Source organism: Salvelinus sp. IW2-2015, linkage group LG5 (genome assembly GCF_002910315.2).
Source record: "Salvelinus sp. IW2-2015 linkage group LG5, ASM291031v2, whole genome shotgun sequence".
NCBI classification, from domain to species: domain Eukaryota; kingdom Metazoa; phylum Chordata; class Actinopteri; order Salmoniformes; family Salmonidae; genus Salvelinus; species Salvelinus sp. IW2-2015.
This window is the reverse complement of record NC_036844.1, coordinates 3,651,438-3,677,358: the sequence shown is the minus strand read 5'-3', so window position 1 is coordinate 3,677,358 and position 25,921 is coordinate 3,651,438. Positions and strand designations below refer to the sequence as shown.

Below are 25,921 nucleotides of genomic sequence, written 5' to 3'. Positions count from 1 at the left end.
ATTTACTATTTTTCTATATTTTACAGTAGTATAATTCGTGAAAAAGGGACATTCAGCTGARCVCCCCCCCCCCCAAAAAAAATAATRRAGHTTWTTTTARAMCKMARWMAAATTAAATAATTCAAGCATGATAAAAAAAAAAAAGATCAGCAGGGTGGGCACAAGAAACACTGTAAATGAGATCCTAACATCCACTCTTAACATGATTACGAGACAACTACATGTTACGTTACCTCTTGATTTAACACTTCTTTAAATAAGCTTTTAGAACCACATTAATTGTGAGGGGGGGGGGGGGAACAGTCAATAGCAGGATCCTGTGTTGTGGTTTGGTGAGATGTGGGGGCAGCACTCGAGGGTATCTGTGTCCATTTGAGTAAAAAGAAACAAAGCCATCCATTTCAGAAAAAATAAGAGAATAAACTATACTGTGACACCTATAGCACAGTGCAGCTTTCAACTCTTAAATACCAAAATATAACATTTCTCTGACATCCTAATCCCATCCCTGTCGTTCCTGGATGTGGTGCACTATTGGAGTGTGGGCACCACAGGAAAGCTGAGTCCACAGATACACAGTGAATAGTACAGCTTTGTTTTCCTCCACAGTCCCCATAAGGCATTTCCTGTGTTCAACGTGTGTCTATGGCTGATAATATCGACGCTATGTCTTTCGGCTGCTCCACATCTGCTCCGGCGTGCTCTTGTACTCGAAGGACGAACGGTGGCCCAGTGGCGAGCGTCCGTCGTAGGGTGAGCGCTGGTCGCGAGGTGAACGGGCCCCGTCGGCCGATGCCCGGTGGTCTATCTGCCAGTCTGAGTGGTAGGAGTCGCCTCGTGACGACGAATTGTGTTCTGAGCACGAGCGGTGTTTGGAATAAGAGTGGTGGTGCTCCTTGCTGTCCATCCGTCTGTCTCGGCCTGACCTGTGCTCATCCACCTTCCTGTGCTCAGTGTCATTGTAGTGTCTGTCGGGGAGATGGATGGGGACACCATGAGCAAGACTGACCAGCACAGAAATCTAGTTACCTAGTTCTTTGATCCACAATGGGAACAATTTCTRAAGAAACAAGGCATTGAGTTGCACTAGATTCTAGAATGATAACGACTAAGAAATATCAGTAGAACAATAATCCAGTCAGTAAAATAAAATCAAGATGAAATAATGTCCCTAATTGCCTCTAACTTGAAATGAACCCTTTACTAGTATGACAAAAAAGGAAGCCTTTATAGACTATATAGGTGGTCTTACCTGCTGTCCTGCCGGTCTGACCGGTAGTGGTCTCGGTGGTCTTTGCCGTTGCTGAAGGACGAGTAGGGTCTCTTCCTGGAGTCCTCCTCGCTCCCGCCCTTCCTGCGGCAGGGGTCTGCGGATGTATGCCTGTCCCCGTTGTCACTGTCCTTGCTGCCGCTGTGCTCGTGGAAGCACTGAAAATGAAACAAGAATTGAAGAAACAGGAGGCTCAAATCAAACCGCAAAAAAAGAATTGGAGCTAGAAGCTGAAATATTGCCTAACGGTGCTAAGCTGAACGTACGAAGCCACTCAAGGAATGGGAAACAAAATCACATGATGGAATGAACGATTACCTGAATGCAATGTGAAGGTCTGAAGATACTTCAGGAAAGGTTACTCAAAGAAAAAAAGGTGCCCACCACCACTCAGGTTGTCACAGGTCTCCACAGCAGACAATCACACACCATGGCTGACCTGGGATCCTCATTGTTCACCACGTCTGTTCATACTGCATAGGGCCAGGGTCAAAGTAGTATGTTGCCACAAAGTGCTACCACCACATACCACCTGTTGTAAGACCAAAAGATAGACAGCTGCAACTTCCAACTAGAGGAGGAAGGCCTATCAACCCAGATCAAGGTGGAGCTGACATGGGCAATATTGTCACATTATGCAACACCAAAATGCTTTCACTGAAATGCTGGTAAGGTAGCAAAGGTTGTCCTCATCACCTCTTAGTGTATCAGTGTTTAAGGGTGACCCACTAGACGACAGGTTCTTTGTATGTGCCTTTGAACATGCTATTGAAAATAGGATTGAGAACAGCAAAGACAGGCTGTACTTTTTGGCATTTCACCATGGGGCAATCCAGAGATCTAGTCTGCATTTGCCAATATATGGAGGGTGAGAGTATGCAGAGGCCAATAGGCTTCTGAAAAAACAGTTGCCACAGTTTACATTGAGAAGGCTCTAAGCTGGTCCACCAATCAAGGTTGAAGATTCCGCAACACTATCGATAATGTTCAACATATGAAGGAAATGGACATCCCATCAAATATTTATATTTTATATTTAACTTTGTTTAACGAGGCAAGTCAGAACAAATTCTTATTTACAATGACGGCCTACCCAGACCAAATACTAACCCAGAAGACGCTGGGACAATTGTGTGCCGCCCTACGGGACTCCCAACCACGGCCGGTTGTGATATCCCTGGAATCGAACCAGGGTCTGTAGTGACGCCTCTAGCACTGAGATGCAGTGCCTTAGACCGCTGCGCCACTCGGGAGCCATAGTCTCAAAGCTGCCATAAAAGCTGAAAGAAAAATGTAGAGGGGCGGCTTATGACCTACAGGTGAGAAATGGAAGGAGAGCCAGGTTTGCTGATCTGGTTACCTTTGTTGGTCGCAAAGCCAGGATAGCATGGCATCCTGTGTTTGTAAACCTAACGGAAACCCCCATCACAACAGTGAGGGGAGGTTCAGGACCTGTGAGTAGGCCAAGTGTTCTGAAAGTGGTTTAGGTTTTGCCACCAGCGTCACACCAGATGTGAAAACAGAAGAACCGGGGRTGGGAAATTCCTCTGGTGCGGCACTCAGGCAGTGTCCATTCTGTCAAAGAGAACACAGTCTAGGCACGTGCACAGAACTGAACAAGAAGTCACATCAACAGAAGTGGGTATTTTTGAAGAACACGGGTGTGTGTTGGTCCTCTGACCCCTGGACACATGAGCAAAGGATGCAAAGATTACCCTGTAAAGTGTGTTCATGTAAACATCCTACCATGTTGCACATCACCCACAAAGAGGTAAACAGCTGCAAAAGCAACGAAAACAGAGAGCAGAGTGTTCCCCGTGCATTTAAAAAAAAAAAAATGGGTTGAGATGCTGGCTGTCACACTTGGGCCGGGGATCCTGATTGCATTCAAGTAAATCATGTCTGCGAGTGTGAACATTAAAAAAGTAACAGAACAGTGGAAACACGTCTTTCTAGATTTGGCCAGTACAGCTACGGAGAGGTTCTATACGCTGTGAAAACCACTGCGCTGGATTGTGAATGAGCCTCTGAAAAAGGGCACCTATGGGCAGTCTCTGGTAATGGCACGCAGAATCTTTGCTGGAAGAGCTGCTTCAGCAACAGGTTATTAAGCATGACTTCCCAGAGTGCCACCATGAGCAGCTTGAAATGTCAAGAGAAGACCATCTCTTCATGAAGCGTGTCTCTCAGTCAGCCAGGAATGAGGATGCAGAATTTCTTAACAACCGCTGTGTGGCAGTACAACCTTAAAAGGAAACTCAGCAAGAATCCTCAGTTCTGTGAGGACTACACCAAGTCCATGACAGACATCCTGGACAAAGGCTTTGCAGTGAAGGTGCCAAGAGACTCTCAGAATGACAGCAGCAAGAAAGTTTGGTATATTCCACACCACGGTGTATACCACCCCAAAAAGCACAAGCTGAGTTGATCCAAGGGTTGATCCAAGCGTTCTGACCTGACAACAGCAGTCAAGCACCCAAGCTAACTGGTTAACGTTGGCTAGCTTGCTAGCTACTTCCAGACACAAATGAGACAACAGCTCAGTCTGACCATTTTACTCACCCTAGCAGAGCTGGTTAGGCTGTTTTTATGTTATCCAGAGCATTGGTGACTGCAACTGTGCTCCTGGCAACAATTGAATTCAGCTTTTTTTGCCAACTGACATCGTTAGTAAATTCTTCAGCTATTCTGCGCTCTCAGAAAACTCAGACGAGAGTGCTCTGAAATTGGAGCAGATAGCCAGAGCGAATTTACCAGCTACGTCTATCGACAGTTGTCGCAGTGACATCATGAACATTCTATTGAAATGGTTACTTGCATAGTGGAGTCTTGTTTAGACATGTAGCTAGCTAAACAATTAACCATAATCCCAACTGCAGGGAGCTAACCAACCAGGTTCAATGTTAGCTAGCTAACATTAGGCTATAACAAGCAATGCAAATGGCTCTGAGATTCGAATAATAACAGCACAGATCATACATGTAACGTTAGCTAGCGAGCCAGCCAGCTAACGTTTGCTAGCTAGCTAACATTACACTTTAACTGGAAATGAAAACGACTTCAACAAAATTAGAAACGTGTAATATCTGAAAATATAGCTAGCTCTGTCACGGATGTCATGGTTGCCCTTAGTTTAAAGATATAATCCGGAGACAGGTGTTTTATACAACAGCCTTCTGTGTGTTGTCTTTTCGACTCCATCTGCATATTTGTAATCAAACGGCAGAATTTTCTCCATCTCCTTAGCTAGCATACTCTAATTGAACTGATTTCAAAACTCAGTCCTCCAGAAAGAGGAGCAACACTTGTGCAGTWKTACTACGTGATATCTTTTAAAAAAGCCACGTTAGAAAGGATTACCTACACATACTGACCAACTCATATTATAGATAGAAGCGTGCTACATAGCAGATCAATCCGAACTCATCTCTCGGCATGTCCAGCCCACTCATTATATCAGCCAATCATGGCTAGCGGGAAGGTTGCTCACTTTTTCTGTGGATAAACCAACTAGGCTCGGAATTTAACAATTTTAATCATATTTACAGATGGCAAACAAGTTTGTGATTTCAAGAAGGCATTTCTGACAAAAAAACATATTTAGATAAAAATAAAGTTTACGTTCATAACTCAATTACTGGTTGAAAACTGTTTTCTGCCCCTCCCAAAAGATAGAATTTGTAGATAATTGGCCCTCTTTCTGGGACTCACCCACAAACAGGACCAAGCCTGGCCTGCTGAGGAGTGACGGACTCTGTTAGCCAGCCTGCCAGCTTAGTGGAGTCTGCCACTAGCAGTCAGTGTAGTCAGCTCAGCTATCCCCATTGAGACCGTGTCTGTGTCTCGATCTAGGTTGGGGAAAACTAAACATGGCGGTGTTTGCCTTAGCAATCTCACTGGAATAAAGACCTCCTTCATTCCTGTCATTATTGAAAGAGATTGTGTTCTCAAAATAGGGATACTTAATATTAGATCCCTCACTTCCAAGGCAGTTATAGTCAATGAACTAATCACTGATCATAATCTTGATGTGATTGGCCTGACATGAAACATGGCCTAAGCCTGATTGAATTTACTGTGTTAAATGAGGCCTCACCTCCTGAATAAACTAGTGACCATATCCCCCGCACATCCCGCAAAGGCGGAGGTGTTGCTTACATTTATGATAGCAAATTTCAATTTACAAAAAAACCCAACTATGTTTCAGATTTTGAGCTTCTCGTCATGAAATCTATGCAGCGTACTCAATTACTTTTTATAGCTACTGTTTACAGGCCTCCTGGGCCATATACAGCGTTCCTCACTGAGTTCAATGAATTACTATCGGACTTGGCAGATAATATTCACATTTTTGGTGACTTTAATATTCAAAAGGAAAAGTCCACAGAGCCACTCCAAAAGGCTTTTGGAGCCATCATCGACTCAGTGGGTTTTGTCCAACATGTCTCCAGACCTACTCACTGCCACAGTCATATTCTGGACCTAGTTTTGTCCCGTGGAATAAATGTTGTGGACCTTGATGTTTTTCCTCATAATCCTGGACTYTCGGACCACCATTTCATTACGTTTGCAATCGCAACAAATAATCTGCTCAGACACCAACCAAGGATCATCAAAAACTGTGATAAATTCTCGGACAACCTAAAAGATTCGTAGATGCCCTTCCAGACTCCCTCCACCTACCAAAAGGACGTTAGACTACAAAAATCAGTTAACCACCTAATTGAGGAACTCTCAATTTAACCTTGCGTAATACCCTAGATGCAGTTGCACCCCTAAAAACATTTGTCATAAGAAACTAGCTCCCTGGTATTCAGAAAATACCCAAGCTCTGAAACAAGCTTCCAGAAAATTGGAACGGAAATCGCGCTACAGCAAACTACACCAAGTCTTCCAACTAGCTTGGAAAGACAGTACCGTGCAGTATCGAAGAGCCCTCACTGCTGCTCGATCATCCTTTTGTTCCAACTTAATTGAGGAAAATAAGAACAATCACCCCCAAAAAATGAATACTGTTGCAAAGCTAACTAAAAAGCAGCATTCCCCAAGAGAGGATGGCTTTCACTTCAGCAGTGACAAATTCATGAACTTCTTTGACGAAAAGATCATGATCATTATAAAGCAAATTACGGACACCTCTTTAGTTCTGCGTATTCCTCCAAAGCTCAGTTGTCCTGAATCTGCACAACACTGCCAGGACCTAGGATCAAGGGAGACACTCAAGTTTTTTCATCCTATATCTCTTGACACATTCATGAAAATAATCATGGTGTCTAAACCTTCAAGCTGCATACTGGACCCTATTCCACTGTCACGATGTGCACAACTGGATGTAAGTCAGGTGCAACTTGAAGGTAAGTCAGGTGCAGGAGAGCAGAGATGGGTGATAACAGGCGCACTTCATTCATGCCCAAGGAAAACAGAGATAACGCCCAAAGTACACAAACGGTACAATAAACAAAACACACGGGTCAAACACATACCCGGCGCAAACCAGCCTGATGCGAACCACACGTAACAAACAAACAATTCCACACACAGACATGGAGGGGAACAGAGGGTAAAATACATTAGTCAGATGAGGGAATGTGAACCAGGTGTGGAAAACCAAGACAAAACAAATGGAAAATGAAAAGTGGAGCAGGGATGGCTAGAAGACCGGTGACGTCGACCGCCAAACGCCGCCCGAACAAGGAGAGGGACCGACTTCGGTGGAAGTCGTGACACCAACTAGACTACTGAAAGAGCTGCTTCCTGTGCTTGGCCCTCCTATGTTGAACATAATAAACGGCACTATATCCACCGGATGTGTACCAAACTCACTAAAAGTGGCAGTAATAAAGCCTCTCTTGAAAAAGCCAAACCTTGACCCAGAAAATATTAAAAAACTTAATCAGCCAATATCGAATCTTCCATTCCTCTCAATCATTTTAGAAAAAGCTGTTGCGCAGCAACTCACTGCCTTCCTGAAGACAAACAATGTATACGAAACGCTTCAGTCTGGTTTTAGACCCCATCATAGTACTGAGACTGCACTTGTGAAGGTGGTAAATTACCTTTTATTGGCGTCAGACCTTATTGCTGCTTTTGATACCATCGATCACCATTATTTTGGAAAACACAAATTGGTCTACACGGAAAAGTTCTGGCCTAGTTTAGATCTTATCTGTTGGAAAGATATCAGTTTGTCTCTGTAGATGGTTTGTCCTCTGACAAATCAACTGTACATTTCGGTGTTCCTCAAGGCTCCGTTTTAGGACCACTATTGTTTTCACTATATATATTTTACATCTTGGTGATGTCATTCGGAAACATAATGTTAACTTTCACTGCTATGCGGACGACACACAGCTGTACATTTCGATGAAACATGGCGAAGCCCCAAAATTGCCCTCCCTGGAAGCCTGTGTTTCAGACATAAGGAAGTGGATGGCGGCAAATTTTTACTTTAAACTCGGACAAAAKAGAGATGCTAGATCTAGGTCCTAAGAAACAAAGAGATCTTCTGTTGAGATCTTTCTCCGATCTCAGCATTCAAAACTTTGTGGATGGGGCCTCCCAAGTGGCGCAGCGGTCTAAGACACTGCATCACAGTACAAACTAATGGACTATTGAACTTAGCCTCCCTCTGTTCTGAAAGTTGTAACTGTTTTGATCCCATGAGAACAATCAGGAGCTGGAAAGTTGGAGCCAAATTCCCTTACTTTCAGTCTCACTATAAAATGTTTAGCCTAATTCGAATCAGGAAATATTGACTTATTGAATATAAGTATAAATATTGCATTATTAATTATGGAGTATGGTTGATGAGCTCATGTTTTTTTGTTTTCTATTATGGATATTATGGCTACTTAAAAGCAAAATGGAGCCTATCCTGCCCCCCCCCCCCCAGGCCTCAAGTGTGGCAGTACCATACAGTTTTTGACTGCTAATAATTGGAATTTAGAAAGTTGCTAATAGTCTATACCCTTTTGTTTACATCTGATCGCTTTGGCTTTGATCACAGATGGAACATAGCCTATGAAATCACCTTTGTTTGGAAAATACATTTGTTTGTTGGTTTTTATACTGTTGAAGCTTTTGATTCTCCTTTTCTGATTGCTTTTAAAGAGCGTCTGACCGCAGCATCACATAGCTGTAGCCTCGAGGCAAGTTTTGAATTGGATTATAAATTGTCTTTATACCCAGTGTAATGAAACGTTACAAAACTTAATCAGTAAATTAACATTCAGTTAGTTTGCCAATGCCATTCCTGTCCAATTTCCCTAGGGATGTAATGACGTTGTTGTTTGTATTAATAAACCGGGGAGTTTGGATCCAGCTGTGTGTATATCAGAAAATATACCAAAGGTATGACAAAAATGAATGTCAATATCATGTATTTCAGAGAGGGCTTGATCTCAATCTGCTAACTGATTTGAAATCTGATTTGAAATCAAATCTTTGAACGTGCACTTACAGTACCAGTCAAAAGTTGACACACCTACTCATTCAATGTTTCTGTATTTTTACTATTTTCTACATTGTAGAAAACTATGAAATAACACATATGGAATCATGTAGTAACCAAAAAAGTGTTAACCAAATCAAAATATATTTTTTATTTGAGATTCTTCAAAGTAGCCACCTCTGCCTTTGCACACTAGCATTCTCTCAACCAGCTTCACCTGGAATGCTTTTTTAATAATGAAGACATCAAAACTATGAAATAACACATTTTTTATTAGAATCCCCATTAGCTGTTGTTAATAAAGCAGCTACTCTTCCTGGGTTCCACAATACAAGTTCACGATATACTGTACCAGTCGAAAGTTGAGACCCCTACTAATTCCAGGGTTATTCTTAAATTTTGACTATTTTCTATATTGTAGAATAATCAAAATATATTTCAAAAGTAGCCACCCTTTGCCTTGATGACAGCGTTGCACACTCTTGACATTCTCTCAACCTGCTTCAAATGGAATACTTTTCCAACAGTCTTGAAGGAGTTCCCACATAGCGGGTTTAAAGATTGTTTCCTGAAATTCCATACATTTTGCCAATGGGCTAAAAAACCTAGCTAAAAACATTAGCTGACATGGGCTAGTTGATCTGGACATTTCTGACAAGTTATAAATAGCTCTAAGGTCTGCAATGACTGACATGAGGAAAACTGCACTTCCCAATTGTGCATTCTACCATTACAGCTTTCAAGAGCTACTTACCTTGCAGTCTCTGGAGGGAATGGACTTGGACTGGTTTCTGCGCATGTAGCCATCTATGCTTTTCTGGTACTTTCTGGAGATGAGGGCTCCGTCCTCCCAGCTGSACTCAGAGTACGGTAGGCCCTGACATTTGCAAAGGTAGTCGGAGAAACCTGCCGTCGACTTCTGATTCGAATGCCCTGGGTGACATCAAATCAAAGTACATGTTAAAAGTGCAATTCCCAATCAAAACAAAATGTTTTGACGATACTTTAAGAACGTTGTTTATAGAACGACCACAATATTTTAAATCTGCCCGATACATCTCAATTCTACACCCGAGTCCCAAACTGTTTACAACGAAAGGAACACTCAGCAGTAGGACATCGCACCAATTATCCTCTCCACCAGCTGATATTGTGTAAATTGTCCATGAGCTCCTGTTGACAGTTTAAGTATTCCACATCCTCTGGTGAAGAACATTTCATCCTGGGGAGAAGAACAAAATATGGTGAGAAAGCATACCTAGGTCAAACTCTTATCCCGAACACACAAAAATGCAGGCCTATCACCACTGGACAGTTGACTTCTGATGTTTTTTTTAACCTTTTTCAATATTGATTGTTTTCTTTTTGCGTGACTGTGTATACGCTGCTGATTGACAAACCAATTTCCTATCGCGGGTTAATTAAGCATTTCTTATTTTACCATTTCCGCTTGTCCGATTCCTTCTTGAAGTTGTCCAGTTTCTTCATACCCGTGACGTTCTGCAGCTTGAGTGTCTCCTCCGTCTCCCAGGTGTTGTGGATGTGGGACCAGCCTTTCCACTTCATCAGGTACTGCTGGTCAGCCGCCTCCTTGTTGGCAGCATTGAAGTTGGCGTTGGGGTTTCCATCTGCCTCCACTGCGTACACTGTGGTCGTGCCTCCCGTCGCTTTGGGGGGAAAATAACAAGTGTCAGTACAAGTATGGGAACGGGTAGGGTTCGAATTATAAATTCACAACACCTATGTGCCCACGTTAATCTTTGTATGGTTATGGGGGGGTGCCCTGACTTGTTATGGAGTGCATGGGCATATCATCAGAAAGGACTGTTATATTCATATATTCTTATGAGGTGACCTTGATTTGTTATGGTGGTGCCCGGCCTCGCCAACACCCCTGTAATTTGAACCCGGGTTCCACAATCCATAGCTTTGTCCCTTACCTCCTCTCCTCCCTATCCGCGTCTCCATCACTTGCTCCAGGGTCTCAAACTCGTCCATATCCGGCAGGGGTACGTCCTCCCCGCACACCTCCACCAGGTCGTCGTAGTCTGTCTTCGCCTCGTCGTCCTCCTTGTAACTGACATTCTGCGTGGCCTGGCGCCTGGACCCCTGGATCGATGTCGATTTCATGCCATCGTCCAAGGACGAGCCCGCCGAGGGCTTTTTCCTCTGCACGTTGCTTTTCTTCCCGTTTCTGGTGTTGGCCCTGAAGAGAGAGCATGTTATGGTAAGTTCTGGCCGATTGTTTTGAGAATATGAGAGTTGTACAGTAGCAGACAGTGGTGCTCCAACATATGCACGCATTTGATTTGATAATGCATTGCAATCCGTCAGGGTTCTGGTCAATTGTTTCGGAGCATCCATTCTAAAAGGATTGGTTTGCATACAGAAATAGTTACCATGATGATACAAGTGCTAAATCAAACTGATCCATGAGAACAATGGACCTAATATGCATGACGTGATAAAGGACCTTACATAGAAAATGTACTATTTCCACATTGAAAGGGTGAAAAGGAGAAGTCTCAATGTGATGATATAAATAGTTATTATGTATTGGCATGAAACAGCTTTCGAAGGAAAAACCATACACTTACTTGGTTGGAGGCTTTCTACTTGTGACTTTGTGACTGGGGTCATAATTGTCTGACTCTTGGCTGTGCTCCTGTGCTGACGAGTCAAAGCCGGAACCCCTTCCGGAGCCTGATCCAGACCTGGAGGACAATCGGGAACCTGATCTAGAGACGGATGGAGGGAAGCATTATACCAATGAACAGTCAGTCTGCAGTGTGTTTGATACTACCACTGAATTATGTCGGGAGCACAACTAACTTTATTCTCTTTCCACTTGAGTCGTCATCTGAATTGTCACTGCTGGACGAATCTTGAAAAACATCAATAGAAGAACAATTATATACACACACAAACAATTCCCAAATAACAAGTATTGTGCTGGCCTACTTTGGTGAAATATTGTGCGTTATAACCTATACTAGCACAAAATAGTGAGTTTACCCAATCAATGAGAACCATCAAATGAATGAATGACTGAGAGATTACTACCACCAAACACCAAGCTATTAAACTGAGGGACATTTTATTCCAACTTTTAGATGAAACATTTTAGATGAAAAATCTCAAATTTTTACAGAGTTTGAGCCCTAGAAATTGGAATACTGTAACGGCCGTCGTCGGAATAAGATTAAAACCAAAACGCAGCGTGGTAAGTGTTTGTCATGTTTAATCGAAACTGAACACTAAAAAGCAAAAACAACAAAGCGACAACCGAAACAGCTCCGTCAGGTGCACCACACACTAAACAGAAATTAACAACCCACAAACACAGGTGGGAACAGGCTACCTAAGTATGGTTCTCAATCAGAGACAACGATTGACAGCTGCCTCTGATTGGGAACCATACCCGGCCAAACAAATAGAAACACAAAAACATAGAAAAAAGAACATAGACTGCCCATCCTAGTCACACCCTGGCCTAACCAAAATAGAGAATAAAAAGCCTCTCTATAGCCAGGGCGTGACAAATACACCTTTGGCAACAAACAGTGATGTAAGTACAGGGCTGGGAATTCAGGGTTGCATGCATTCAGAGCTACATTTTCAATCTCCAAAACAGAAAATAATGTCTATTTGTATTTAATCCTTCACAATCTTCCCAACGTCTGACATGTCACACTTGTTATCAACTAGCATTCGGTTTCCAAGCAGAGGCAAGAATGTCAAAGCCTTCCCTCTCTGTCTCGAGTGAGCCCTGCCTCAGTACAGTTTGGATAATCGCGCAAGACCTGCAGAGTTGAACATCGGCACACGCATTCSACAATCACAGCATAAAAGTTGATTTTCAGTCTTTTTCTTTTCAATATTAGACATCCTACACAGCAATGTCATTATCAGCAAAGGTTTACGTAGGCCTACGCCTACACTATACAGTTGTTTGCTTGTCAAGAGAAATTATTTACACAAATCATTTGGATAAAAAATATTTAAAAAATGTTTTAACAATATTGTAATAATGCTATTCTGGAGTCTATATAATTGCATAAAAAAACAGATGAATTCCCGAACCTGTTAAAGAGCTATGTAGTTTATTTATAAGTAGAATATCAACTGTGGCAAGAGCGTACAACTCCTCATACAACTGATTGCTGCATGAAAATAAATGTGTTCTAATAAGCCCAGTCACTGCGCAACATTCTTCAAAGTAGCCACCCTTTGCCTTGATGACACCTTTGCAAACTCTTGGCATTCTCTCAACAAGCTTCATGGGGAATGCTTTTCCAAAAGTCCTGAAGGAGTTTCCACATATGCTGAGCACTTGTTGGCTGCTTTTCCTTCACTCTGCGGTCTAACTCATCCCAAACCATCTCTATTGGGTTGAGGTCGGGTGATTGTGGAGGCCAGGTCATCTGATGCAGCACTCTATCACTCTCTTTCTTGGTCAAATAGCCCTTACACAGCCTGGAGGTGTGTTTTGGTTCATTGTCCTGTAGAAAAACAAATGATAGTCCCACTGAGCACAAACCAGATGGGATGGCATATCGCTGCAGAATGCTGTGGTTGCCATACTGGTTAAGTGTGCCTTGAATTCTAAATAAAATCACTGAGAGTGTCACCAGCAAAGCATCCCCACACTATCACACATCCTCCTCCATGCCTCACGGTGGGAACCACACATGCGGATATCATCTGTTCACCTACTCTGCATCTCACAAAGACACGGCGGATGGAACCAAAAATCTCAAATTAGGGTTCATCAGATCAAAGGACAGATTTCCATGGTCTAATGTCCATTGCTCGTGTTTCTTGGCCCATGCAAGTCTCTTCTTATTGGTGTCCTTTAGTAGTGGTTTCTTTGCAGCAATTCGACCATGAAGGCCTGATTCACGCAGTCCCCTCTGAACAGTTGATGTTGAGATGTATCTGTTACTTGAACTCTGTGAAGCATTTATTTGCGCTGCAATCTGAGGTGCAGTTAACGCTAATGAACTTATCCTCTACAGCAGAGGTAACTCAGGGTCTTCCTTTCCTGTGGCGGTCCTCATGAGAGCCAGTTTCATCATAGCTTTTGATGGTTTTTGCAACAGCACTTGAAGAAACTTTCCAGGTGACAACSTCATGAAGCTGGTTGAGAGAATGCCAAGAGTGCAAAGCTGTATTCAAGGCAAAGGATGGCTACTTTAAAAACAATCTAAAATAAAACATATATTTTGATTTTGTTTAACACTTTTTAGGTTACTACATGATTCCATATGTGTTATTTCATAGTTTTGATGTGTTCACTATTATTCTTCAATGTAGAAAACAGTAAAAATAAAGAAACCCTTGAATGAGTAGGTGCCTGAACCTTTGACCGGTACTGTATTTATAAAAAAATTATCTTCAGATAGTCAGATTTACATACAGATAGGGCCTTTTTAAAACCCCTCTTAACCCTTACTATAACTAGCCCTGACTGCACCAAGCAGACAACGCCGCAAAATGAATAGGTAACATTCCAAAACATGTTCACTTAACTACACACTTMAATCTATAATTTAAAACTGCATGATAACTTTTTACTGAGGAATTTTAAAGGTGATTGATACGGCAAAAGACATTTCAAAATGTTCCATTCATCCTTATGGAACGACCCCTGAAATATAAAGACTTAGTAGTAGAGACATGTGCTTTGAATATGTCAACTTGGAACTTGTCCCAGAATGGTGTTTAAAGTAGCTTAATCCTCTCTTTCCAAGCATAAGACATGTTAACAAATTCTACTAATTACTGGTTCAAATCACCATACCACTTTGTGCAAAGTCAACTAAGCACTGCAGCCCAAGGCTTTGACCTACACTCTTCTCCTTTGCATGGTATTATCACTAAGTACAGTGTGCATGCAAAAGGATTTGCCTGTGGACTTACCGACTCAAATAGTCCTTTAAATGTCATTTCATGCAATAAATCACCTGAGACGAAGTGAACAAGGCCACAAATAGGTTACATCCTGAAACCTTTTCACTAAGCAACTATACACTTGCATCAGACACTTTTACTGTGGAGTTAAGCTTATTGAAATGGCCTTTTCAAATATTCCACTCATCCATATGGAACAACCCCCTGACCTGTGTAAAATATGAACACTTAGTAATAGAAACATGCTTTGGATATGTCAAGTGGGAACTAGTCCTGAAATGGTGTTTTAAAGTAGCTTAAAGCGACTCAGTAAGTGCCAAATAAAAATGTGTGATTTGTTTCTCAACTAAGATCTTAGATTTGACCTATTCAGTGCTTTGATGGAACAGCACTGGAAATACAAGTTAATTTTTTCCATTGTTTACATTTGCAGCCGATTTTCTCAGCAAGGCGGCGTGACAGTTTAGTTTACAGTTTACAACTAAACTGTCATTCTGCGGTAGTGGTGTTCATGATTATAGTCAATCCTGTTGGACTGTAACCAAAAATACTGCTAAGAGCACTTTATGGAATAAAACAATCAATTATCTAATGCAATTAGCCATTATTTTACACTTTGTACTAGAAAATAGCTAGTTTCTGCAGCTGTTCAGTATGTTCTGGCTGTTGGCTAGACAGCTAGCTAAGTTAGTTTTCTAGCTAATTGTTAGCTAGGCTTGTCGTAGTCACATGTTTGTTTTCATTAAATGTGTTAGCTAATTAGTCATGTTTGTCTTACTTCCACGACAGAAATCAGATCAGTGGTAATATAATATCCAATGACTATATAAATACAATGTGTTAGCTAGCTGTCAGTTATAGCTAGGTCTGACATACAGTATTTACAGCACATATTACCATCTAATTATTCTTTCACAGTATATTTTTCAGTTGCTGGCAGCACCCCTTAACCAGGTCAAATTTCTGGTACAGGTAAATGTACTTCTCGGCTAAGGTGATCCTGATTCTTGAATGATTGCTTTTAGGTGAATCTGCTGCCTGAACATGGCGCACACATGCCTACACAGAGAAGGAGAGCCAGGGGCAAAGGTCCATGGAGAATTGCTGAGAGCCAGTGGCCCATGTGGAAAGCAGGGCAAGAGAATCAAACAGGGCCAGTGGAGGGGGCAGAGGCAGAATCTGGGAAATATCCCTGGCTGACAGGGAGAGGATTGATCATTGTCATCAAGCTAGACGTGCACAGGTGGAGGTTTTTAAGCCGCATTACATCATGTCTGATTAGACTAGATTGTCAAGTAGGAAATGAAACCATTTGTATTCTTTTTTTACTCATTCACTTTAGGTCCATCTTGAACAGCTGTTGGAGAGAAAAAGCATGGTGTCTTGATGATGACGCTGGAGAACACCAGGAGCACTTTTTGATGTGGTCCATTTCATCCAGGCCAACAAGGGAGGTGGAGGTGCCTTTTGGTGCACCTGTGTCAGGTGTTGTGAAATGCCAACTGACATTGATAAGAAGTGCTGTGGTGGGGGGCCAACACCTGTATCAGTACAACGTCGCACATATACACTTACTGCCTGGAAACCTGAGGAACATCAGGGTCTATAGGGCAATTTATTAGTCACATGCGCCAAATACAAAAGGTGTAGACCTTACAGTGAAATGCTTACTTACAAGCCCCTAACCAACAATGCAGTTAAAGAAATAAAAGTAACAACAATAGTGAGACTATATACGGGGGGGGGTACCGTTAAAGTCAATGTACGGGGGCACCCGTTGGTAAAGTGACTATGCATAGATGATAGCAGAGGTGTGGGGAAGGGAGAGGCAATGCAAATGTTCTGGGTAGCCATTTGATTAGATGTTCAGGAGTCTTATGGCTTGGGGGTAGGAACAGGGAAAATACCGTTTGGAGTACAGGCATGCTGCCTACCAGCAGCTAATCTGTTGGCAGCAGTGTCACAGAATTGTTATTCCAAGATCCTGCATGTTGCGCATCAGAGACGCTGACTGACCTAAAGAAATCTGTCCATGTATTTAAAATGCTTAATTTAAAAAAAGGTTGAATATGGGGTAAGTGCAAAGATTTTCATATAGAACAAATCATTTGGACACAAGACAACATTCATGAGGTCAATTTAATGGTGGCTTGAGTAGAGGGGACTGTACAATAACATGAGGTTCTTTACATAAGCAAATGACATCTAATTAAGTAGAGTGGATTGTACAATAACACAATATAATGGTGGTTATTTGTAAGAAACAATAGGATTTTTGGGGGGGTATTCAGTATGTCTGCTTGCAGACATGGGGATTCCAGTCTATGTACAGTACCTGTCCAGATCCTGGGGAGAAAAATAAACATATAGAAACACCCTTTATGATCCTACCCAAAGACAGTTGTATTTTTTTCTCATCTCTCATACCTAGCCCCCGGCTGACATGTGGTGGTGGAACGTCAGGGGGAAGGCCAAGATACCTTGGGATACTTGCTACACAAGTCTTGATCTTTGGCATTCCTATGTTGGATGCCAACCTCTGTCTGACCACAACTGCTTGCAGCTCAGGGATGTAACTAGGGTTTTGGGGTCTTCACAAGCACTTAACATAATCTGTACCCTTTTAAAGTTTCTGTAGTAGTTGAGGATACAGAACAGAGAATGGCAAAAAGTCATTAGTATTACAATTTCAAGATGTTGCACTGAATAACCTCCGGCAGGTTCTGGTTGACCAGAGATGTATAGAATAGTCTGCATGCCCAGAACGGTCCCATGTTTCATGAGCTGAAATAAAAGATTGCAGTAATGCTACATACACACAAAAAGCTTATTTCTTTCAAATGCTGTGCACATCCCTGTTAGTAAGCATTTCAGCATGATCGGTGCACCTTGTGCTGAGGACAATAAAAGGCCACTAAAATGTGCAGTTTTGTCACATATCTCAAGTTTTGAGGGAGTGTGCAATTGTCATACTGACTCCAGGAATGTCCACCACAACTGTTGCCAGATAATTTAATGATAATTTCTCTACCAGAAGCCGCCTCCGTCGTTTTAGAGAATGCCCAGCTGGCCTCACGATCGCAGTCCAGGACCTCCACATCCTTGCTTTTTCACATGTGAGATCGTCAGAGACCAGCCACCCGGACAGCTGATAAAACTGTGGGTTCACGCAARAGAATAAGTTCTGCACAAACTGTCAGAAACCGTCTCAGGGAAGCTCATCTGCGTGTTCCGTTGTCCACGCAACTGTCTTGACCTGAATGCAGTTCGGCTTTGTAACCGACTTCATAGGACAAATGCTCACCTTCAATGGCCACTGGCACACTGGAAAAGCGTGCTCTTCATGGATGAACAGAGTACCCCGCAGTGGGGTTACGGTATGGGCAGGCATAAGCTACGGCCAACGAACACAATTGTATTTTACTGATGGCAATTTCAATGCACAGAGATAAAGTGACGAGATCCTGAGGCCCATTGCCATGCCATTCATCCGCCGCCATCACCTCATGTTTCAGCATAATGCATGGCCTATGTACACAACTCCTAGAAGACGAAAATGTCCCCGTCTTTCTATGGCCTGCATAGTTTTTTTTAAGGTATCTGTGACCAACAGATGCATATCTGTATTCCCAGTCCTGTTAAATCCATAGATTAGGGGCTAATTAATTTATTTCAATTGACAGATTTCCTTATATGAACAGTAACGCAGTAAACTCTGAAATTGTTGCATGTTGCGTGTATATATTTGTTTATATTTATATTTGTCGTTAATGTGCAAAGTTTTCGCAATTCCAAGAGCATAGTTCTCAGCTGTATGTATGTAGTGGGTCCATTCTGTCTTTCTGGCTCTTCATCTGTCCCCACCCCTTTCCATTGTCTACCAAGCCATCACATCATATCGGGTTTAGTCCACTAGGGACTTTTCATTGCATTATGTAGTAGTCAATGTGTAAACTATTCGGTGTGTGTGTTTATGCAATTATGTGTGATTAATTATTTATTTACTATCTAACTAAACCAATTTGTATATCGCTGATTCATCATTTATGCTAGGGTTCGTGCAGATATCCAAGGATTTTGCGACATTCAGAGTGAGACTGATAGAAGGTAAATAAGAATTAATGATTTGACTGTGACTGATGTAAGAGATATAAATATCTTTAGAGTTTAGTCGGGAGATAGTAACGAGTTAAATAACTTTTTCCGTGGTGCCACAGATTACTACTTAATTAATTGTTACGTGACTAATTTAATTGCGTAATAATTTAACGTGGTATGTAATTATTTTATAAAATAACAGTCAAAACACATTAATCACTGCACACTATACTCTTCTGTAAACTGGTGATCTCTGTATACCCGTCGCAAGACCCACTGGTTGATGCTTATTTATAAAACCCTCTTAGGCCTCACTCCCCCCTATCTGAGATATCTACTGCAGCTCTCATCCTCCACATACAACACCCGTTCTGCCAGTKACATTCTGTTAAAGGTCCCCAAAGCACACACATCCTTGGGTCGCTTGTCTTTTCAGTTCGCTGCAGTTAGCGACTGGAACAAGCTGCAAAAAACACTCAAACTGGACAGTTTTATCTCAATCTCTTCATTCAAAGACTCAATCATGAACACTCTTACTAACAGTTGTGGCTGCTTTGTGTGATGTATTGTTGTCTCTACCTTCTTGCCGTTTGTGCTGTTGTCTGTACCCAATAATGTTTGTACCCTGTTTTGTGCTGCTACCATGTTGTGCTGCTGCCATGTTGTGTTGCTACCATGTTGTTGTCATGTTGTGTTGCTACCATGCTGTGTTGTCATGTGTTGCTGCTATACTATGTTGTTGTCTTAGGTCTCCCTTTATGTAGTGGTGTGTTGTCTCTCTTGTCGTAATGTGTGTTTTGTCCTATATTTTTATTTTTAATCCCCTGTCCCCGCAGGAGGCCTTTTGGTAGGCCATCATTGTAAATAAGAATTTGTTCTTAACTGACTTGCCTGGTTAAATAAAATAAAAACAAATAAATGAGCTAGTGAGATTCTACTTCTTCGATGGGTTTTAACGGTGGTTGGCATCCAATGTTAATGGTGCATTACCGCCACCAGCTGGACAGGGTTTTGAATAAGAAATGACAAAAAAAACATTGCGGGAAAACAACATCATACAAAATTAAACACGTCAACTAACAAAACTTATCCCACTTCTTCAATCACAGTCCACTCCAAAATACATCCCTACATTGGCTCAGGTGCCTGTGATGCTGGGAACATTCACCGCTATGGCTATGAAATCACGAAGACCCCAAAAAATGTTAGCTGCAATGATTCCAATTTTCTTAGACTTCTTATGACCATTGAAATAAATTATTCAAAGTCCACCTTTGTAACATGTAGCATTTCACTATCCCTCGCTCGATGAGAAAACTTCACTGGTCGTGGTGGCTCTTCTACCATTGTTTCTTCCCAGCCACTCGTTCCTTCCAATCTTCTCACTGCCTCCAGATAGGAGACATGCTAAGCACCCCTTACTTTTGCCACCTCAGTCTCCTTGACCCTAACAAGGCACTCCAGGAATTCAGGTGCAAGTTCACCTCCACAGTTGCAGCATTTCACTTCATCTGGCATCTTCCCTTCTGCACACACTTGAAACATGACCAAATCTTTTACATTCATGACACTGAAGGTGCTTGTACACTAAAGCCTGTATAGGGTATCTCATGAATACTAACTTTATATAAGAAGGGAGACTCTTCATCAAAGAACAGTAGCATGGATGAAGCCCATTTATTTTCTCCATCTACTATACAGGRCAGTCGACGTGCACCAACCACTCCATCGAGGTCTTCAGTTATATCCTCTGCCTTTATTTCTTGCGCCACCTGAGAAATAACCCCCTTGACAGGCGCCCTGCTACAGAAATCCATACAGGAAACATTCCACTCCAATATCTTTTTAGTCTTAAAACACGCTTCTTCTGCTCCGCAGACACACAAAAAATCTAAATAAGACTAGTGCGATCCTATTGGCGCGTTCAAGCATTTATTTGCATATTTCTGTTAGGTAACGCCTACTCTGTGAAGTGCGCATGTGCGATCACTCAATTCGCCCTTGCACTCCATCTAAACAACACCATTTTTAAAAACTTTGACAAAAGGTAAAGTCTGCAAAATGCAGTTCACACGATTTGTTACAGATCCTAGTTTTGGAAACAGAAAACTGTATGGAAATCAAATGTTTCATTGATGAAAACATTTACAGAATGTCGGCTAAAATCCATCTCGCTCCATCTTCTCCTGCTGCCGGCTACTGGTCTTCCTCTCATCACCATATTTGGTAGTGAGTGGAAACGCCAACCGGATACGTCGCATTTATACATCRGGTGAAATATCTGGCTCATTGTTCTATTTGGTGTACAGCCTCACCCCATTCCATGGGTGCACATCCCATAGGTATCAGCCTACTCAGTGACACCTACAGATTACAATTCCAAAGAGGTTACAGAAATATTAGCATCATAGCTCTTATTGCAGGACTTTGACTGTGGGGAAATAACCTCCACAGTCAGTCTATTGTGTATTGACATTTATATTGGACTGTACAGCTTTACCTATGGAGTTTGCACCCATTAAATGGGGTATTAGCCTACTCAGTAACACCCACAAAACATAACTATGTAGAGTTTACACCAATAGTAGCCTCATAGCTCTTATTACAGGACTGTGAAATGAGCCACATTAGCACACCAGTCAACCTATTGTGTGTATTGAGCATTCATATTGGACTGTACAGCCTAACCTATAGAGTATGCACCCATGAAATGGGGTATCATTCAAATAACATAAACACAATAGCTTGAATAAGGAGCCAAGGCCCAACCTTTTAAAAGCATCAACAGGATCAACTGGCTAATAAGACAGGTATGTCAGTACCTTAACGCTTCATCAAACGCCAAGACAGATTTCTATAGCGTCTTTGTCTCGGCCGTCTTATTAGCCAGTTTCACCTCTTGATGATCCTAATTTGGCACCATTAAGGCAAGCGCATGCAGTAAGTCGGTCGTTATCACCTGTTGATGATCGAGCCCAGGCAAGCCTATGTGGAAGCAACATTTAATGTATCATTGGAAGCAAAAGTAGCCAAGAGCTAAAAAGTATTGAGACTTTTTTTTTTTCATCACATACATTTATTTGTTGTTGAAATTATATGGAAACGTTGATTCAACCAGTTTTTGCCCAGTGGGAAACTACATCCATCAAACCACATCCATTTATAGCATAGATACTCTGTACTATTTACAGACACCAGACATCAATAAATCACCATCTACCAACTCTCTAATCCCTTACCAGTCCTTGTAGAGTGCCCCCCCCCCCCCTTCCCCCAAAGGCCTAGACTTTTAGAGCTTGATGACATTTGGCAACAGTTACAACACACCTATCTGATCTAATTCAAAGGAGTTTGTCAATGACACACGTTTGTTCTACATTGTAAATGCTGTGTAGATTTTAAAAAGGCTATAGGAGGTCTCTTTGAAATGCTCGGCTATATAGAATTAATAATTACTGATAATTTATGAGGTAATGGAAATGTTGTCATAATTCATGCTTCCAACAGATTACAATCTTTCAATGAGAAACTCATTTTAATTAGATCAGATAGTTGTGTTGTAACTGTCACCAAATAATGACATTAACATATTTTGCAAAGAAGGTGAGTGTAGTGTGATTCCACTAGAAGGTCTCGAACCCAGGCCAATTACAAACGCCCTAATCAAATGAAATTGTATTTACATTTAACATTTAAGTCATTTAGCAGACGCTCTTATCCAGAGCGACTTACAAAATTGGAAAGTTCATACATATTCATCCTGGTCCCCCCGTGGGGAATGAACCCACAACCCTGGCGTTGCAAGCGCCATGCTCTACCAACTGAGCCACACGGGACCACATTTGTCACATGTGCCATGTTACCTTACCGTAAAATGCTTAATTACAAGCCCTTAACCAACAATGCAGTTCAATAAAGAGTTAAAGTATTTAATAAATAAACTAGTTATTTAAAAAAATATATAATCAAAAAGTAACACAAGAAAATTACATAACAATAACAAGGCAATCTACAGGGGTTACTGGTACCGAGTCAATGTGAAGGGGTATAGGTTAGTCAAGGTCATTTGTAAAGTGAGTATGCAGAGATAATAAACAGCGAGTAGCAGCAGTGTAAAAACAAAGGGGGGATGTCAATGTCAATAGTCCGGGTGGCCATTTGATTAATTGTTCAGCAGTCTTATGGCTTGAGGGTAGAAGCTGTTAAGGAGCCTTTTGGTCTTTGACTTGACACTCCGGTACTACTTGCCGTGCGGTAGCAGAGACAACCGTTTATGACTTGGGTGATTGGAGTCTTTGACAATTTTTTGGGCCTTCATATGACACCGTCTAGTAAACAGGTCATGGATGTCAGGAAGCTTGTCCCCAGTGATGTACTGGGCCGTTCGCACTGCCCTCTGTAGCGCCTTATGGTCAGATGCCGAGCAGTTGCGATACCAGGCAGTGATGCAACCGGTCAGGATGCTCTTGATGGAGCAGCTGTAGAACTTTTTGAGGATCTGGGGACCCATGCCAAATCTTTTCAGTCTCCTGGGGGAAAAGGTGTGGTCGTGCCCTCTTCACAACTGTATTGGTGTGTTTAGACCATGATAGTTTGTTGGTGATGTGGACACCAAGGAACTTAACTCTCGACCCGCTCCACTTCAGCCCCGTCGATGTTAATGGGGGCACGTTTGGCCCTTCTTTTCCTATAGTCCACGATCAGCTCSTTTGTCTTGGTCAKATTGAGGGAGAGGTTGTTGTCCTGGCACCACCCGGCCAGGTGTCTGACCTCCTCCCTATAGGCTGTCTCATTGTTGTCAGGGATAAGGCCTTCCATTGTTGTGTCGTCAGCAAACTTAATGATGGTGTTGGAGTCGTGCTTGGCCACGCAGTTGTGTATGAACAGGGAGAACAGGAGGGGACTAAGCACGCACCCCTGAAGGGCCCCAGTGTTGAGGATCAGCTTGTCAGATGTGTTGTTGCCTACCCTTACCACCTGGGGGCGGCCCATCTTGAAGTCCAGGATCCAGTTTCAGAGGGAGGTGTTTAGTCACAGAGTCCTTAGCTTAGTGATGAGCTTTGTGGGCACTATGGTGTTGAATGCTGAGCTGTAGTCAATGAACAGCATTCTCACATAGGTGTTTGTTTTGTCCAGGTGGGAAAGGGCAGTGTGGAGTGCGATTGAGATTGCGTCATCTGTGGATCTGTTGGGGCGGTATGCGAATTGGAGTGGATCTAGGGTTTCTGGCATGATGGTGTTGATGTYAGCCATAACCAGCCTTTCAAAGCCATTCATGGCTACCGACGTGAGTGCTATGGGGCAGTAATAATTTAGGCAGGTTACCTTCGCTTTCTTGGGCACAGTGACTAAAGTGGTCTGTTTGAAACATGTAGATATTACAGACTCAATCAGGCAGAGGTTGAAAATATCAGTGAAGACCCTTGCCAGTTGGTCCACACATGCTTTGAGTACATGTCCTGGTAATCCGTCTGGCCCCGCGGCTTTGTGAATGTTGACCTGTTTAAAGGTCTTGCTCACATCGGCTTTGGAGAGCCTGATCACACAGTCGTCCGGAACAGCAGGTGCTCTCATGCATGCTCTAGTGTTGCTTGCCTAGGAGTGAGCGTAAAAGGCATTTAGCTCATCTGGTAGGCTTGTGTCACTGGGCAGCTCGCGGCTAGGTTTCCCTTTGTAGTCCGTAATAGTTTTCAAGCCCTGCCACATCCGACGAGTGTCAGAACCGGTATAGTAGGATTCAATCTTAGTCCTGTATTGACGCTTTGCCTGTTTGATGGTTCATCTGAGGTCATACCAGGATTTCTTATAAGCGTCCGGATTAGTCTCCCGCTCCTTGAAAGCGGCAGCTCCGGCCTTTAGCTCGGTGCGGATGTTACCTGTAATCCATGGCTTCTGGTTGGGATATGTACGTACGGTCACTGTGGGGACGATGTCGTCGAAGCGCTTATTGATGAAGCCGGTGACTGAGGTGGTATACTCCTCAATGCCATTGGATTAATCCCGGAACATATTTCAGTCTGTGCTAACAAAACAGTCCTGTAGTGTAGCATCAGCGTCATCTGACCATTTCCGTATTGAGTGAGTCACTGGTACTGCCTGCTTAGTTTTTGCTTGCAAGCAGGAATCAGGAGGATAGAATTATTGTCCGATATGCCAAACGGAGGGCAAGGGAGAGCGTTGTATGCGTCTCTGTGTGTGGATTAAAGGTGGTCTAAAGTTTTTTTCCCTCTGGTTGCACATGTGACATGCTGGTAGGAATTAGGTAAAATGGATATAAGTTTGCCTGCATTAAAGTCCCTGGCCACTAGGAGCGCCACTTCTGGATGAGCATTTTCTTGTTTGCTTATGGCCTTATACAGCTCGTTGAGTGCGGTCTTAGTGCCAGCATCGGTTTGTGGTGGTAAATAGATTGCTACGAATAAGATAGATGAGAACTTTCTTGGTAGATAGTGTGGTCTACGGTTTATCATGTGGTATTCTATTTCAGACAAGCAATACCTTGAGACTTCTTTAATATTAGATGTCACGCACCAGCAGTTGTTGACAAATAGAAACACACCCCCGCCTCTCGTCTTACCAGACGTAGCTGCTCTGTCCTGCCGAAACACGGAGAAGCCAGCCAGCTTTATATTATTCGTCGTTGTTTATCCACATCTCGGTGAAACATAAGGTATTACATAAGATATTTCAGTTTTTTTATTACTGTCTGTGTCACGTTTCTGACCTTATTTACTTTGTTTTGTCATTATTTTGTTGGTCAGGGTCATGAGTTGGGTGGGTATTATCTATGTTGTCTGTTTCTATGTGGGGTTTTCTAGTTTGGCCTGATATGGTTCTCAATCAGAGACAGCTGTCATTCATTGTCTCTGATTGGGAACCATATTTAGGTAGCCTGTTTTCACTGTTGGTTTGTGGGTGTTTGTTTCCTGTGTCAGTGTTTGTGCCACACGGGACTGTTTTCGGTTAGATTCTCTTTGTTATTTTGTATTGTATCATGTTCAGTTGTTTCTATTAAAACATGGACACTTACCACGCTGCGTTTTGGTCCGATCCCTGCTACACCTCCTCTTCAGACGAAGAGGAGGAAATCTGCCGTTACAGTCTGAATAAGGGATATCTCTAGGACATGTGCTTATTGGGCCAGTATAGGGCCTGTCCTGTCCAGAAGAAAATGTCACGTTGTATAAATG

General features: G+C 42.4%; 1 protein-coding gene across 1 annotated transcript; it reads right to left on the bottom strand.

The window, feature by feature from the left end:
- Positions 1 to 318: 318 nt before the first annotated feature.
- LOC111964469 (chromodomain-helicase-DNA-binding protein 1-like) lies at positions 319 to 10,237 on the bottom strand. Its single transcript, XM_023988364.2, has 5 exons — positions 10,162 to 10,237; positions 9,846 to 9,942; positions 9,475 to 9,653; positions 1,253 to 1,428; positions 319 to 968 (listed from the first exon to the last, which is right to left on the bottom strand). The coding sequence occupies exons 1-5, from the start codon at positions 10,162 to 10,164 to the stop codon at positions 665 to 667; spliced, it is 759 nt and encodes a 252-aa protein (XP_023844132.2). The 5' UTR covers positions 10,165 to 10,237; the 3' UTR covers positions 319 to 664.
- Positions 10,238 to 25,921: the final 15,684 nt, after the last annotated feature.